A 16,389-nucleotide genomic window follows, 5' to 3' on the forward strand; every position below is an offset into this window, starting at 1 on the left:
AGGCCTGGTTCTCTGTCTCTCTCCCCAGCATCCCCGTCTGTCTCCCCCTCTCCATCTGTCTCTGTCTCATCTGTCTTTCTTGCCTCCAGAAATGAGGAAGTCTGGACAGCAGGATGGTCACTCTGCCCCGGTGGTACAGTGTGTCTGTTTTTTGTTCTATTGGGCTCTCCCAAGCACTTAGCACAGTGCTCTGCAAGCAGCGTGGCTCAGTGGAAAGAGCCCGGGCTTTGGAGTCCGAGGTCACGGGTTCGAATCCCGGCTCGGCCACTTGTCAGCTGGGTGACTGTGGGCGAGTCACTTCACTTCTCTGTGCCTCGGTTACCTCACCTGGAAAATGGGGATTAACTGTGAGCCTCACGTGGGACGACCTGATGACCCTGTATCTCCCCCAGCGCTTAGAACAGTGCTCTGCGCATAGTAAGCGCTTAACAAATACCAACATTATTAAACACTGCTGACATCATCATAATAATAATAATATTACGGTATTTGTTAAGTGCTTACTCTGTGCCAGGCACTGTACTAAGGTGGGTGCAAGCAAATCGGCTTGGACGCCATCCCTGTCCCACAGTGGGCTCCCAGTCTCAATCCTCATTTTACAGATGAGGTAAATGAGGCCCAGAGAAATGAAGTGAATTGCCCAAGGTCATACAGCAGACAAGTAGCAGAGCCGCGATTAGAACCCACAACCTTCTGACTCCCAGGCCCTTGCTCTGAGAAGCAGCGCGGCTCAGTGGAAAGAGCCCCGGCTCGGGATCAGAGGTCATGGGCTCGAATCCCGGCTCTGTCACTTGGCAGCTGTCTGACCCTGGGCAAGTCACTTAACTCGAAGCAGCGTGGCTCAGTGGAAAGAGCACGGGCTTTGGAGTCCGGGGTCACGGGTTCGAATCCCGCCTCTGCCACTTGGCCAGCTGTGTGACCGTGGGCAAGTCACTTCACTTCTCTGTGCCTCAGTTCCCTCATCTGTAAAACGGGGATGAAGACCGTGAGCCCCACGTGGGCCAACCTGATTCCCCTGTGTCTACCCCAGCGCTTAGAACAGTGCTCTGCACAGAGTAAGCGCTTAACAAACGCCAACATTATTAACATTATTCTCTGTGCCTCAGTGACCTCATCTGTAAAATGGGGATTGAAACTCTCCACGTGGGACAACCCGATGACCCTGTATCTACCCTAGCGCTGAGAACAGTGCTCTGCACATAGTAAGCGCTTAACAAATACCGACATTATTATTATCATCACTACGCCACACCGCTTACCGACTGGCACGGCTGTGGCAGGATGAAACCGGCATCAACACCACCAATCCCATGCACCCTCACCCCCGCCCCCCCCCCCCCCCAGGCAGCAGGGCAACGGTCCAGTCCACTTGCCAGGCGGCATCGCCCTCGTCCCCTCTCTCAGCTCCGCGAGAGTGTCCCTCCGCCCCAGCCCACCCCGTTTACCTTTCTGGCAGTGCTGCCCATTATAGCCCAGCGGGCAGTCGCACTCGTACCCATCCTTCTTGGGCCGGCAGCTGCCCCCGTGGGCGCAGGGGCTGGGCACGCACGGGTGGGCGGTGTTCTCCACGTTCACCCCGGATGTGAAATCCTGCCCGACACGGATGGGTCTGTCGTTCAGGATGATCTGAGAGCAGGAAAAGGCAGAGAGAAACTCTGTCGGGGAGGGCAGGTCCGGAGGCCGCTGACACGGCAGCATGGCGTACTGAGAATCAGCATGTCGGAGAGGATAGGGCACTGGCTTGGGAGTCAGAAGGCCGTGGGTTCTAATCCCGGCTCCACCACTTGTCTGCTGTGGGACTTCGCTTCTCTGTGCCTCGGTTATCTCATCTGGAAAACGGGGACTGAGACCGTGAGCCTCAAGAGGGACAGGGACTGTGTCCACTTGATTTGCTTGTATCCGCCCCAGTGCTCAGTCCGGTGCCTGGTACATAGTAAGCGCTTAACAAATGGCATCATTATCATCATGGCAGGCGGAGGCGTGGACGGATGATGGACTCGGGTATATTTCATGACACTGGAACCCAGACCACGGACCTACCAGTTCCTCTTTGGCTGTTGCACTCACTGGTGGCACCCAAGAGGACCCAGCTGTCCTAACCCCTGCGCTCCCATTTATTTATTTTTTCCATATTTTCATAGTGCTTACTATGTGCCAGGCACCGTACTAAGCAATGGGGTAGACACGAGATAGTCAGTTTGGACACGGCCCCGGTCCCCTACGGGGCTCACGATCTTGGTCTCCATCTTACAGATGAGGGAACTGAGGACCAGAGAACTTCAACGACTTGCCCGAGGTCACGCGGCAGACGAGTGACGGAGCCGGAATTGGAACCCAGGTCCTCTGACCCCCGGGTCCGTGCTTTTTCCACTAGACCACGCCGTTTCTCCGGGAGCTAGTTCCCACCTGGACTCCCATCTCAATTCCTCATGGACAAGAGGGAGTACGGGAGTACGGGACGGGCGCTGGCCTCTCCACGTGATTCAGAAGTCCACTTCCTGCCCCATTAAAAGCATATGTGACTCTTCCAGCCCCGGGTGAGACTCCGACTTCCCTTCAGAGCTGTAGTGTGCCGCCACAGGCCTTGGGAAGTTCCGGCGGTCCCCGGGGGTGCCGGGAGGGGGGAATGTGGGAACCTTTCAACAAGCTGGGGGAGGTCTCCCGAGGAAAACAACGTGCTTTGGATCTTGGGAAGTTCTGAGAGGCTCACACATCTTCAAGCATCTCTTGGGGGGGGGGGGGGGCGGTGCGGGAGGGAAGGGGCTGGGAGAACTTCACAACAAGCAGGGAGGTCACCCAGGGGCAGCACAGCACATCCTGCTGGGAACATTCATTTCCTGAGGCTTACCCGCTCTGGGGAAACGCACACACCGAGCTGGGAGCAAGCCTGGTGCTCTCTCTCCACCCCGTGTTTTTTTTTTTGTTGGTAAATGGTTTTTGCTAACCACTTACTAGTAATATTCTCCAAGAGGCCTGCCCTGACTGAGCCCCCCTCTCCTCTTCTCCCACTCCCTTCTGCATCACCCTGACCTGCTCCCTTTATTCATCCCCATCCCAGCCCCACAGTACTTATGTACATAGCTGTCATTTATTTATATTAATTTCTGTCTCCCCCCCCCCTACTAGACTGCAAGCTCGCCGGGGGAAAGGAATGTGTCTGGTTGTTACGCTGTACTCTCCAAAATGCTTAGGACAGTGCTATGCACACAGTAAACGCTCAATAAATACCACAGTGAAAGAATGAATAACAATAATTGTGGTATATATCGATAATTCTATGTATATATATCTATAACTCTATATATCTATTTTGATGTTAGCGATGCCTGTCCACTTGGCTTTGTTTTGTTGTCTCCCCCTTTTAGACTGTGAGACCGTTTTGGGGTAGGGATTGTCTCTATCTGTTGTCAAACTGTACTTTCCATTCATTCGATAGTATTTATTGAGCACTTACTATGTGCAGAACACTGTACTAAGCGCTTGGAATGTACAGTTTGGCAACAGAGACAATCCCTGCCCAATAACGGGCTCACAGTCTAAATGGGGGAGACAGCAAAGCAAAGCAAAACAGAACAGAACAAAACAAAACATCATCATCGAGATAAATAGAATCTTGGCGATATACACCTCATTAACAAAATTAATAAGGTAATAAATAATATATACAAATATGCACAGTGTTGAGGGGAGGGGAAGGGGGAAGAGCAGAGGGCGGGGGGGGGGGAAGAGGAGCATAGGGAAAGGGGGGGCTCAGTTTGGGAAGGCCTCCTGGAGGAGGTGAGCTCTCAGGAGGGCTCTGAAGAGGGGAATGAATGAATGGTATTTGTTAAACTCTTACTATGTACCAGGCACTGTACTAAACGCCGGGAAGGATACCAGCAAATCGAGGCGGACACAGTCCCTGTCCCACGTGGTGCTCAGTCTCGATCCCCGTTTTACAGATGAGGGAACTGAGGCACAGAGAAGTGGAGTGATTTGCCCAAGGTCACACAACAGAGAAGTGGCAGAGCAGGGATTAGAACCCAGGTCCTCTGCCCCCTGAGTCTGTGATCTTTCGACTAGGCCACGCTGCCCCCTTCAGCATCAAGAAGAAGACTGAGGCCGCTTGGGGTGGACACGATACCTACCAAGATAACCGGGATCGGGTGGCTTTTTTAACCCCAAAGCCACGAGGAGAGCTACGATTGAATGAATACTTCTCCATTTATTCATTCATTCAATCGCATTTATTGAGCGCTTACTGTGTGCAGAGCACTGTACTAAGCACTTGGAAAGTACAGTTCAACAACAAAGAGAGACAATTTACACCTACCACCCTCAGCGCATAGGTATGTGAGTGCAAGCCATTGTAAAGTCACTTGACTTCTCTGTGCCTCAGTTACCTCATTTGTAAAATGGGAATTAAAGACTGTGAGCCCCACGTGGGACAACCTGATTACCTCGTATCTCCTCCAGCGCTTAGAACAGTGCTCGGCACATAGTAAACGCTTCACAAATGCCATTATTATCATTATTATTATTAATAAAGCCTTTATTATCCATCTATTTCATCCTAACACACTCTTGCTATCACGCTTGCTGTTAAGCAGTGTGGCTTAGAGAAGGAGCGTGGCTTAATGAAAAAAGCATGGGCTTGGGAGTCAGAGGACATGGGTTCTGATCCTGGTTCCATCACTTGTCCTCTGTGTGACCTTGGGCAAGCTACCTCACTTCTCTTTGCCACAGTTCCCTTCTCCGTAAAATGGGGATTAAGACTGTGAGCCCCAAGTGGGACAACCTGATTACCTTGCATCTACCCCAGTGCTTAGAACGGTGCTTGGCACATAGTAAGCGCTTAACAAATACCATAATCATTATTATTATTATCTGTTATATGCTTGTGCTTCCTTCCCGTTTTCTCTCTTTGTAAATCATTTATGCCTGCCTGTCCCCATTAAATTGTGTGACTGTGGGCAAGTCACTTCACTTCTCTGTGCCTCAGTTCCCTCATCTGTAAAATGGGGATTAAGACTGTGAGCCTCACGTGGGACAACCTCAATACCCAGCATCTACCCCAGCGCTTAGAACAGTGTTCTGCACACAGTAAGCGCTTAACAAATACCAACGCTATTATTATTATTATTAAGCCCCTTGAGGGCAGGGACCATGTGTTTTATCTTAGGTTTAAGTCTCCTAAACCCTCAACACAGTGCTGTGGACACAGAAATAGCTCAATAAATGTCATCGGTGGATTAACCGATCGAGGCAAGTAGTGAGGAGGAAGGGTAGTTGGCTCATTAAGCACATCCCAGGGAAGGATAAACAAGAGTTAACATTCAGGGAATCAGGAATCCACCTGAAAACCTGAATGAGAGATAAACGAGAGATAAATCCATAGCATGTATTGAGCATCTGCTGTGTGAAGAGCACTGAACTAAGCACTTGGGAGAGTACAAGAGAGTTGGTAGACATGTTCCCCGCCCACAAGGTGTTTACCAACTAGAGAGGGAGACAGATATTAAATTACCGACATATACATAAGTGCTGTGGGTGGGATGAATGTCAAGTGCTTAAAGGGTACAGATCCAAGTGTAAAGATGCTGCAGCAGGGAGAGTGAGCAGGGGAAATGAGAGCTTAGTCAGGGAAGGCCTCTTGGAGGAGATGTGATTAGGTTAGATGATTAGATTAGGTGATTAGATTAGATGAATCGCCAGAGTAATAAGGTGATTTTTTAGTAAGGCGATTTTGATGATTTGAAGGTGGGGAGAGTGATGGTCTGTGGGATATGAAGCGAAGGGAGCTCCAGGCCAGAGGCAGGATGTGAGACAGACAAGATCGAGGTACGGTCGACATCCCCGAGCGGACAGGCTAGGGTCCTGAGGGGCCCCACTGCCTCACACCCAACAGGGGACGGGAGGAAAAAAATGCAAGGAAGCCAGGTAGTCCCAGGATCTACCTGATTCTAAAAAGAAATCAACCAAGTGTGAGGAAATTCAAGTTCCTTATGGCCAGTCCTACCCTTCGACCATTTCCCAACCGCGACCCAACTTGGAAATCCGCATCTAGCCTACGCTACCGGGGCCCGAGAGAGGCGGCAGGCTTAATGGGATGTACGAGATGTCACCGGTACATTCTTGGCCCTTTCTGTTGGAGGTCTGAAGGGGCGGGCATTGGTAATAGACAACAGAGTAGATCTACGATCTTAGAGTGCGTCAGCTGCCAGTGACAGAGGAGAGCAGTGGACTCCGTGAGAGAAAGGGCAAGAAATGCGGGGAGACGGTGACAAAAAAGAAACAGAGCTGGACCCAATTCTTACTGGTCAATAGGCTCTGGGAGCCTATTTGCAAACCGGTGGGACTCGATGTCATTTGGTCCCTGGTCCTGCATTTGCGACTGCTGAGGTGGGAGAGTGATCAAATTTACAGATGGACAGGTGAGGAAAACCAGCAGTAGGAAATTCAGCAGGGTTGATTTGCCATTTTGACAATTTTTTCCTTCAGGAATCTGATTTAGAAGGTTCTAGATTTGCCAGTTTTCAGGCTCATCTGTCCCTAAATCCCCATCTCAATCAATCATATCTACTGAGTGTTTACTGCGTGCAGAGCACTGTAGTAAGTGCTTGGAAGAGTACAACGCAACAACACAACAGACATATTCCCTGCCCACGACGAGCTTAAAGTCTAGAGGGCTATCCGATAAGCCATTCATGGCTTATCAGCGCCTCTGTAGACTATGAGTGTGTTAAGTGGGAAGCCGCTTAACCTCTCTGTGCCTCAGTTACCTCATCTATAAAATGGGGATTAAGACTGTGAGCCCCATGTGGGACAACCCGATTAGCTTGTATCTACCTCGGCGCTTAGAACAGTGCTTGGCACGTAGTAAGCACTTAACAAATACCATCTTCATCATTATTATTGTAGGCAGGGAACGTTCATTCAATAGTATTCAATAGTATTTATTGAGCGCTTACTATGTGCAGAGCACTGTACTAAGCGCTTGGGATGAACAAGTCGGCAACAGATAGAGACAGTCCCTGCCGTTTGACGGGCTTACAGTCTAATCGGGGGAGACGGACAGACAAGAACAATGGCACTAAACAGCGTCAAGGGGAAGAACATCTCGTAAAAACCGATGGCAACTAAATAGAATCAAGGCGATGTACAATTCATTAACAAAATAAATAGGGTAACGAAAATATATATAGTTGAGCGGACGGGTACAGTGCTGTGGGGATGGGAAGGGAGAGGTGGAGGAGCAGAGGGAAAAGGCGAAAATGAGGCTTTAGCTGCGGAGAGGTAAAGGGGGGATGGCAGAGGGAGTAGAGGGGGAAGAGGAGCTCAGTCTGGGAAGGCCTCTTGGAGGAGGTGATTTTTAAGTAAGGTTTTGAAGAGGGAAAGAGAATCGGTTTGGCGGAGGTGAGGAGGGAGGGCGTTCCGGGACCGCGGGAGGACGTGACCCAGGGGTCGACGGCGGGATAGGCGAGACCGAGGGACGGCGAGGAGGTGGGCGGCGGAGGAGCGGAGCGTGCGGGGTGGGCGGTAGAAAGAGAGAAGGGAGGAGAGGTAGGAAGGGGCGAGGTGACGGAGAGCCTCGAAGCCTAGAGTGAGGAGTTTTTGTTTGGAGCGGAGGTCGATAGGCAACCACTGGAGTTGTTTAAGAAGGGGAGTGACACGCCCAGATCGTTTCTGCGGGAAGATGAGCCGGGCAGCGGAGTGAAGAATAGACCGGAGCGGGGCGAGAGAGGAGGAAGGGAGGTCAGAGAGAAGGCTGACACGGTAGTCTAGCCGGGATATAACGAGAGCCCGTAACAGTAAGGTAGCCGTTTGGGTGGAGAGGAAAGGGCGGATCTTGGCGATATCGTAGAGGTGAAACCGGCAGGTCTCGGTAACGGATAGGATGTGTGGGGTGAACGAGAGGGACGAGTCAAGGATGACACCGAGATTGCGGGCCTGAGAGACGGGAAGGATGGTCGTGCCATCCACGGTGATGGAGAAGTCTGGGAGCGGACCGGGCTTGGGAGGGAAGATGAGGAGCTCAGTCTTGCTCATGTTGAGTTTTAGGTGGCGGGCCGACATCCAGGTGGAGACGTCCCGGAGGCGGGAGGAGACGCGAGCCCGAAGGGAGGGGGAGAGGACAGGGGCGGAGATGTAGATCTGCGTGTCATCTGCGTAGAGATGGTAGTCAGAGCCGTGAGAGCGGATGAGTTCACCGAGGGAGTGAGTGTAAATGGAGAACAGAAGAGGGCCAAGAACTGACCCTTGAGGAACTCCAACAGTTAAAGGATGGGAGGGGGAGGAGGCTCCGGCGTAGGAGACCGAGAATGATCGGCCAGAGAGGTAAGAGGAGAACCAGGAGAGGACAGAGTCCGTGAAGCCAAGGTGAGATAAGGTATGGAGGAGGAGGGGATGGTACGTATTTACCAACTCTGTTGTAGGGTACTCTCCCAAGCTCTTACTACAGTGCTCCACACACAGTAGACGCTCAATAAATACCATTGGTGGAATGATTGACTGATTGCCTCCAGCTGGCAATGCCGGGTCCCCAGAAGGTGCAATAAAACAATGCCTCCTTCTTCCTTCTTTGTCCCCAACTGGCAGCTACTATGGGCTCACCGAATGACCACCCAAGAGAAGACAGAGGAGGGGAGGAAAGGTCAGGGAATAATTCTGACCTGGTTCTTTCTCCCCAGTAATCATTCTTAGCGCTTCGGGCAACACTTCATTCTGTCATACCATGTGCTTTCACTCCGTTCTAGCCGAATTGCTACTAGGGAATGTTTTCCCACCAAGGTGAACCTGGTTGGATACAGCGCAAAATGGTGACTGTGGAGAAGGTTGCATTGTCTGCTTGTGGGGTTTGTCATGAGGGAGTAACGCAATCCACGTCTGCTTCAACCAACCAGCTAATCGATGGTCCTTACTGGGTGCTTACTGCGTGCCGAGCACCGTGCTAAGTGTTTGGGAGAGTACACTACAGCAGAGTTGGTAGACACATTGCCTGCCCACAAGGAGCTCACGGACTAGAGAAGGAGGGTCTGCAGAAACACATCCGCCTTTTAGAGAACTGGGTAGCTGTCCACATTCATTCATTCATTCATTCATTCATTCATTCATTCATTATTGAGAGCTTACTGTGTGCAGAGCACTGTACTAAGCACTTGAAAAGTACAATTCGGCAACAGAGACAATCCCTACCCAACAACAAGCTCACAGTCTAGAAGCAGACTTGTGTGCTGTGTGACCTTGGGTAAGTCGCTTGACTGCTCTGGGCCTCAGTTACCTCATCTGTAAAACGGGGATTGAGACTATGAGACTATGAGTCCCACGTGGGGCAGGGGCAGTGCCCAACTCAGTTTGCTCGTATCCATCGCAGTGCTCAGTACAGTGCCTGGCTCATAGTAAGCACTTAACAAATGCCATCATTATTTTTGTTTATTTCTTTCCAAACTCTTTTCTTTATGTTACATCTTTATTTTTCCTTCCTGCTCCCACTCTGTGTCTGCCTGTCTCCCCACAGCACTTATGTCCGTATCTGTAAATTATTTATTTCTATCCATACCTGTCTCCCTCTCTACTCTGTAAATTCATTGTGGGCAGAGAAAGTGTCTGTTATATTGCTCTACTGTACTCTCCCGAGAGCTAAGCCCAGTACTCAGTAAACACAACTGACTGACTGTGACTGGAATGTAAGATCGTGGTGGGCAGGGAATGGGTCTGTTTTATAATATTGTACTCTCCCAAATACTTAGTACAGTGCTCTGCAGACGGCAAGCGCTCAATAAATACGATCGACTGACTGACCACTAGACTGTAAGTTCCTTAAGGGCAGGGTCTATGTCTACTCCGCATCAAACAAAAACTTCTAATAATAATAATAATAATAATGTTGGTATTTGTTAAGCGCTGGGGTAGACAGGGGAATCAGGTTGTCCCACGTGGGGCTCACAGTCTTAATCCCCATTTTACCGATGAGGTAACTGAGGCACAGAGAAGTTAAGTGACTCGCGCCCAAAGGTCACACAGCAGACAAGTGGCGGAGCCAAGATTAGAACCCAGATCCTTTGACTCCCAAGTCCGGGCTCCTTCCACTAATCCACCCTGCTTCTCTATTAATCTGATTAATTTGCGAGCCCTCTGCGGGACGGTGACTGCATCCGACTTATCTCGTTTCCACTCTGGAGCTTAGATCAGTAGTTGAGCCATAGTAAGCGCTTAACAAATACCACAGAAAAGAAGCCGCCACCTGGCCGGTCCGGCGAATGCTTACCTTCTGAATGCTCCCCGTGAAGGGCCGGAGGATACCCGCGTTCTTCTTCACGTTGTCGTAGTCGGGAACTCCTCCGAGAAATATGTCGGAGTTGCACTTGATCTGGGTGAAGGCCCCCTGCCGTGCACACGAAATAAGCCCGAGGTCCGTTACGTTGCAAGATTACCTTCCTGCCTGGCGGGGGAAGTCCTGAAACCTTGGATCCTTCCATGACAAGGATCTAGACTGGAAGCTCGCTGTGGGCAGGGAACCTGTCTACCGACTCTGTTTTATTGGACTCTCCCAAGCATTTAGTACAGCGCTCTGCACACGTTAAGCTTTCAGTAAATACTATGGTCGATTGATTGATTGACCGGGAAAGGCCTACCCCTTGGCCACCGCGGCCTCGGCTCCTCCGGCCACGGTAATAATAATGTTGATAACGTCGGTATTTGTTAAGCGCTTACTATGTGCAGAGCGCTGTTCTAAGCGCTGGGGGAGATACAGGGTCATCAGGTTGTCCCACGTGAGGCTCACAGTTAATCCCCATTTTCCAGATGAGGTAACTGAGGCACAGAGAAGCGAAGTGACTCGCCCACAGTCACACGGCTGACAAGTGGCAGAGCCGGGAGTCGAACCCATGACCTCTGACTCCGCAGCCCAGGCTCTTTCCACTCAGCCACGCGTTGAGTCGGTGCCTCAGTTGGGCGAGAGAGGGCCAACTGGCAGAGATTCTACCCTCAGTGGGAATTTATAAGACCTGAGCTTCACTTCCTGGCCACGGGGCTTCTCTTTCCCGTGACACCCCCGGAGCTCACTTTCAGTCCCTTGGGCTGTAAGCCCCTTGAGGGCACCTACTATTAATCTGACGTAACTGCAACCCCCCGCCACAACGCTGTGCACTACTCTGTGTATCGTGGGTGGTTGATAAATACTACTAGAATCAGCACGGCCCAGTGGATAGGACAGAGGTCTGGGAGTCAGAAGGACCCGGGTTCTAATCCCGGCTCTACCACGTGAGAAGCAGCGTGGCTCAGTGGAAAGAGCACGGGCTTTGGAGTCAGAGGTCATGGGTTCGAATCCCGGCTCGGCCACTTGGCAGCTGTGTGACTTTGGGCGAGTCACTTCACTTCTTGGTGCCTCAGTTCCCTCATCTGTAAAATGGGGATTAAGACTGTGAGCCCCACGTGGGACAACCTCATTCCCCTGTGTCTACCCCAGCGCTTCGAACAGCGCTCGGCACATAGTAAGCGCTTAACAAATACCAACATCATTATTATTACGTGTTTGCTGCGTGACCTTGGACAAGTTATTTCCCTTCTCAGGGCCTCAGTTACCTCATCTGTAAAATAGGGATTCATTCTGGGACTCCCATGTGGGACATAGACTATGTCTGACCTGATTGGCTTGTATCTACCCCAGCACTTAGTAAATTGCTTGGCACATGGTAAGCACTTCAATGCCACAGTGATTATTATTAAATCACTCAGTCAATCCATCAGTAATTTTTCAAAAGTATGTGTTAAGTGCTTACTATGTACCAGATTCTGTACTAAGCACTGTACTATTATTAGGATTATCATCAGGCACTGAAACCCCATTTCGGAGACGAGGTTCCCGATTCACAGAAAACTTGAGTGATTTGCCTGAGGTCACCCAGCAGACAAATGGTGTTAGAATTAGTATTAGAACCCAGGTCCCCTGACTCCCAGGCCCCATTCTTTCCGCTAAGCCATGCTACTTCAGGCATTTCTTGGGTGACAAAACAATCTACCCCCAGACCTCCCCACGTGCCTAGCTGAGAGTGAGCTCTGGGGGACCTATGTGGTGGAACCAACCTCTGAAAATGAAAACGGCAGTTGTTCTGCCCCCCTGGGAGTGATCAACCGACTTCCATGGACTAGAGCTAATTTCCCCCTCTTTCTTGCCTCACATACTCACCTGAGCCCTCACCTACAAGCTTAGGCAGCGCTTGCACATGAATGACAGCATTACATCAGAGACAAAGTTATTTCTTTTTCTCTCAACAAGTCACACCCACCGGTCTTTTCAGATCTAACCAACCTGGGCAACCACTGGCCGGGGACCAAGGAGCCAGAGTATTCATAGGAATCTTTCCTCGCCCACCTCCTTAGTTCATTTCCCATAGAACAGAAGCAAAGGGGATAGCAAGGGAAGGAGCGTGGCCTATGGGGAAGAGCATGGGCCTGCGCATCAGAGGCTCTGTGTTCCAATCCTGACTCTATTACTTACCTTCTGTGTGTAGCCACTAAACCTCCCCGGGTCTCAGTTCCCTCATCTGCAAAATGGGGAGTCATTACCTGTTCTCCCTCCTACTTAGACTGTGAGTCTCATAAAGGATCTGATTATCTTGTATCTACCCTCTAGACTGTAAGCTAGCTGTGGGCAGGGAATGTGTCTGTTTATTGCGATATTGTATTCTCCCAAGTGCTCAGTGCAGTGCTCTACACACAATAAGTGCTCAATAAATACGACTGATTGTCTTGGCACACAGTAAACGCTCAATAAATATGATATTGACTAAACTTGGTGTGGTCGGGGAATGTGTCTGCAAACTCCGTTGCATTGTACTCTTCCCAAGTTTTTAGTACACTGCTCTGCACACAGTAAACTCTCAAAAACCACTGATTGATTGATGACCCCAGTGCTTAGTACAGCACTTGGCAAATATCACAGTTATTATTACCTTGACAAGGAAGATCTGCTTATAGATGCAGAGAGCTAAGCTTCAAACTGAGGGGCAGTGAGAATGGAGAACCACCGTTAAACCGTGAGTCCCATGTCAGACATGGAAAACATCCTCCCTGTTGATCTTGGATCTACCCCAGAGCTTAATACAATGCTTTGCACCTAGTAAGCATTTAACAAATACCACCATTATTATTATTCTCATGGCTCGGCTTTGGAATAAGTGAAACATACGTACGCACGGGGATCTGTGTGTATATAATATGCACCAATATGCTTCAGTCCTTGGCTTTTTCAGTTGGATCCTCTCATATGGATATCATCATCATTAGCAGGGCCATTTTGAAAGATATAAAGAGACTTTAAAACTCTAACCTCTTTCTGATTGAAACACAGAAGAATGCTCTCTGTGGGTGAGAAGTCCCCTTTAATCAATAAATCAATCAATCGGTAGTATTTTTGAGCACTCACTGTGTGCGGAGCATTGTACTAAGAAGTTGGGAGAGTACAATACTACCAGATTTGTTGGACTTTTATGCAGTTGTAGTTTTAATGCAAATAATCAATATACTACTCAAATTAGATAAATATGCTTTGTAAGCATTATTTCACACCAATTTTTAAAGCACTTTCTATCTACCGCAAGAAATGGGGAAGTAATCGATCACATTGATTGAGCGCTTACTGTGTGCAGACCACTGTACTAAGACTGGAAGAGTACAACATAACAAAATTGGTTGGCCTGTTCCCTGCCCACAATAAGCTTACAGTCCAGAGGGGGAGACAAACATTAACAGAAATAAAATAAGGAAATGTACATAAATGCCGTGGGGCTGAGGGAGGGGTGAATAAAGAGTGCTAATCCAAGCACAAGGGTGATGCAGAAGCGGGTGGGAGAATTGGAAATGAGGGCTGAGTCGAGGAAGGCTTCTTGGAGGAGGTGTGCTTTCGATAAGGTATTGAAGAGAGGGATCGTCTGTCGGATATGAAGAAGGAGGGCATGCCAGGCTAGAGGCAAGACGTGGGCCAGAGGTTGGCAGTGAGATAGACGAGATCGGGTAATGGTAAGTTGGCATTAGAGGAGCAAAGTGCGGCAGCTGGTTTCAGTAGGAAATCAGGGAGATAATGCAGGAGGGGACGAGGTGATGCAGTGCTTTAAAGCACTCATCGACCTTCCACCAGATGGTGGGGGGTGAGAGGTCGAGTAGGAAGGGAGGAAAGGGCATTCGAAGACACAGTGCATTAGATTTTCCAGAGGTCCTTGTTTTCCAAAAGCTTGGAAAACCAAGAGAGGTTTCAAGGAAATGCTCTGTTGTGAATAGAAAACTGGCCAAAAGACAATAAATGAAGAGCAGGAATAATGGCCAATTTTCACGCTGGAAAGTGTAAATAGCAATGACTGCGGGATTTGTTAAGCACTTACAATGTGTAGCTTAAGTACTTACTATGTGCAGCTTACAGTCCCGAAAGCTCCTTGTGGACAGGAATCACGTCTACCGACTCTGTTGTACTGTACTTTCCCAAGCGTATAGAACAGTGCACTGCACACACTAACCACTCAGTAAATACCACTTAATGATTGACTGTGCCAAGCACTAAGGTAGATACAATGTAATCGGGTCAGACAGAGTCACTAGCTATCTATCCCTATCCATCTCAGAGTCTAAGGGGGAGAAGAGATAGTCAGTTCCTATTTTACAGGTGAGAAACTAAGGCACAGAGGACTTAAGCGACTTGAACAAGATCACACAACTGGCAATAGCAGAACTGGGATTAGAACCCAGGTCTTCTGACTCCCAGGCCCGGGCTCCTTCCACTACGCCACCCACTGGGAATGAGAAATGAGCTGGAAGAGGAAACGTGTGGTGAAACGTCCAAGGTTGCAGACATCACTAAGCTGCCACTGGTAAATGCCATGCAGATTGAGGGCTGGGCAGTGAACTTATGTCTTGCTTTTGCTGTATTCTCCCAAATTCTTACCGATGAATTGATCGTTGAGGGCAGGCGAACAGGGAATTCTTATTCACCAAACTGCACTTCACCCGAGCGAGGAAACAACACATAGAAGCCTAAAGGTGGAAGGTTCCGAACAAAGGGAAACCTTCATAGAGTGGCGGAGAAGCAGAACGATTCAAAGATGGAAGAAACACGGCCTAGCGGAAAGAAGATGGGCTGAGGAGTTTTAGGAGACTTGGATTCTGATTCCAGCTCTGCCACTTGTTTACTGTGCGACCTTCGGTAAGTCACTTATTTGTGCCTCAGTTCCCTCGTGTGAAATGGGGATGAAATGCCTGTTCTCCTTCCCCCTTGGACTGGAATCCCCCTTAGGGACCGTGGCTGATCTGATGGTATCGCATCTATTTCAGTGACGGGCATGTAGTATGTGCTTACGAAACATCACAATAATGATTCATTTCCCTATGAAGTTGGGCAGGCAAGAAGATTAAATTCGTGAGCAAGCCTCCATTCTGGATTGCCAGAAGAAAAGGTAGGAAGGTTAGGTGATGTAAGCTCTCCTCTGGACTGTAAATTCCGTGTGGGTGGGGAATACAAATAATTAGAGCAATAATAATTGTGGTATTTGTTAAGCACCTACTATGTGCCAGGTACGGTACTAAATGCTGGGGTAGATTCAAGATAATCGGGTTGGACACAGTCCCCGTCCCTCAAAGGACTCAAAGAGGAGGTACCTTAGGCACAGAGAAGTTAAGTGACTTACCCATGATCACACAGCAGACAAGCGGTGGAGCCGGGATTAGAATCCACTTCCTCTAACTGGCAGGCTCATGTTCTTTCCGTTATACTGCAATTCCGTTACACTGTACTCTCCCAAGAACTTAGTACAGTGCTCTGCACACAGTAAGCGCTTGATAAATATGATTGATATATCCCTGAACATTAGAATTGATATCAAGAATAGCGACTCTTACACAACTTAAAACTTCCAGTGCCTCCTGTCAAAGGCTGGACACTGGGTTAGGTGGAACATTTGTCTGCTCTGTGAACGGTGATGCTCAAGTGCTTCTCAAGGAAGCAGCATGGTCTAGTGAATGGAGCTCGGGCGTAGGAGTCAGGAGAACCTGGGTTCTAATCCTGGATCTGCTACTTGTCTGCTGTGTGACCAGGCAAGGCACTTCACTTCTCTGTGCCTCAGTTACCTCATCTGTAAAATGGAGATTAAGACTGTGAACCCCATGTGGGACAGGGACTGTGTCCAACCTGATTAGCTTATATCTGTATTTTATCTATTTACTTCTCTTAATGTCTGTCCACCCATCTAGACCCCTCTCAGTGTCGCACCTGGAGAGTTTCCAGCACTCTAAGAGTCTCGACGATAGGGGGGAGAGTTAAGCAGAGGCATATCCATTCCATTCCTAGCTTGGCCAGTGGCTAGTGAGTGACAGGCAATCTGTTACAAGTCAGAACTCACCTGTGCTGGGCAGCAGCGGCACGGG

General features: G+C 49.4%; 1 protein-coding gene across 1 annotated transcript in view; it reads right to left on the reverse strand.

Annotated features, from left to right (window-relative positions):
* EGFLAM (EGF like, fibronectin type III and laminin G domains) overlaps positions 1–16,389 on the reverse strand; it is a 135,590-nt gene that overhangs the window by 23,429 nt on the left and 95,772 nt on the right. The window contains exons 17-18 of the mRNA XM_029061258.1: positions 10,247–10,363; positions 1,446–1,626 (exon numbers count right to left, since the gene is read on the reverse strand). Coding sequence (XP_028917091.1) covers positions 1,446–1,626; positions 10,247–10,363 — 298 coding nt within the window. The remainder of the gene's footprint in view (positions 1–1,445; positions 1,627–10,246; positions 10,364–16,389) is intronic.

The sequence above is a fragment of the Ornithorhynchus anatinus genome, chromosome 3, assembly GCF_004115215.2.
Source record: "Ornithorhynchus anatinus isolate Pmale09 chromosome 3, mOrnAna1.pri.v4, whole genome shotgun sequence".
NCBI lineage: Eukaryota > Metazoa > Chordata > Mammalia > Monotremata > Ornithorhynchidae > Ornithorhynchus > Ornithorhynchus anatinus.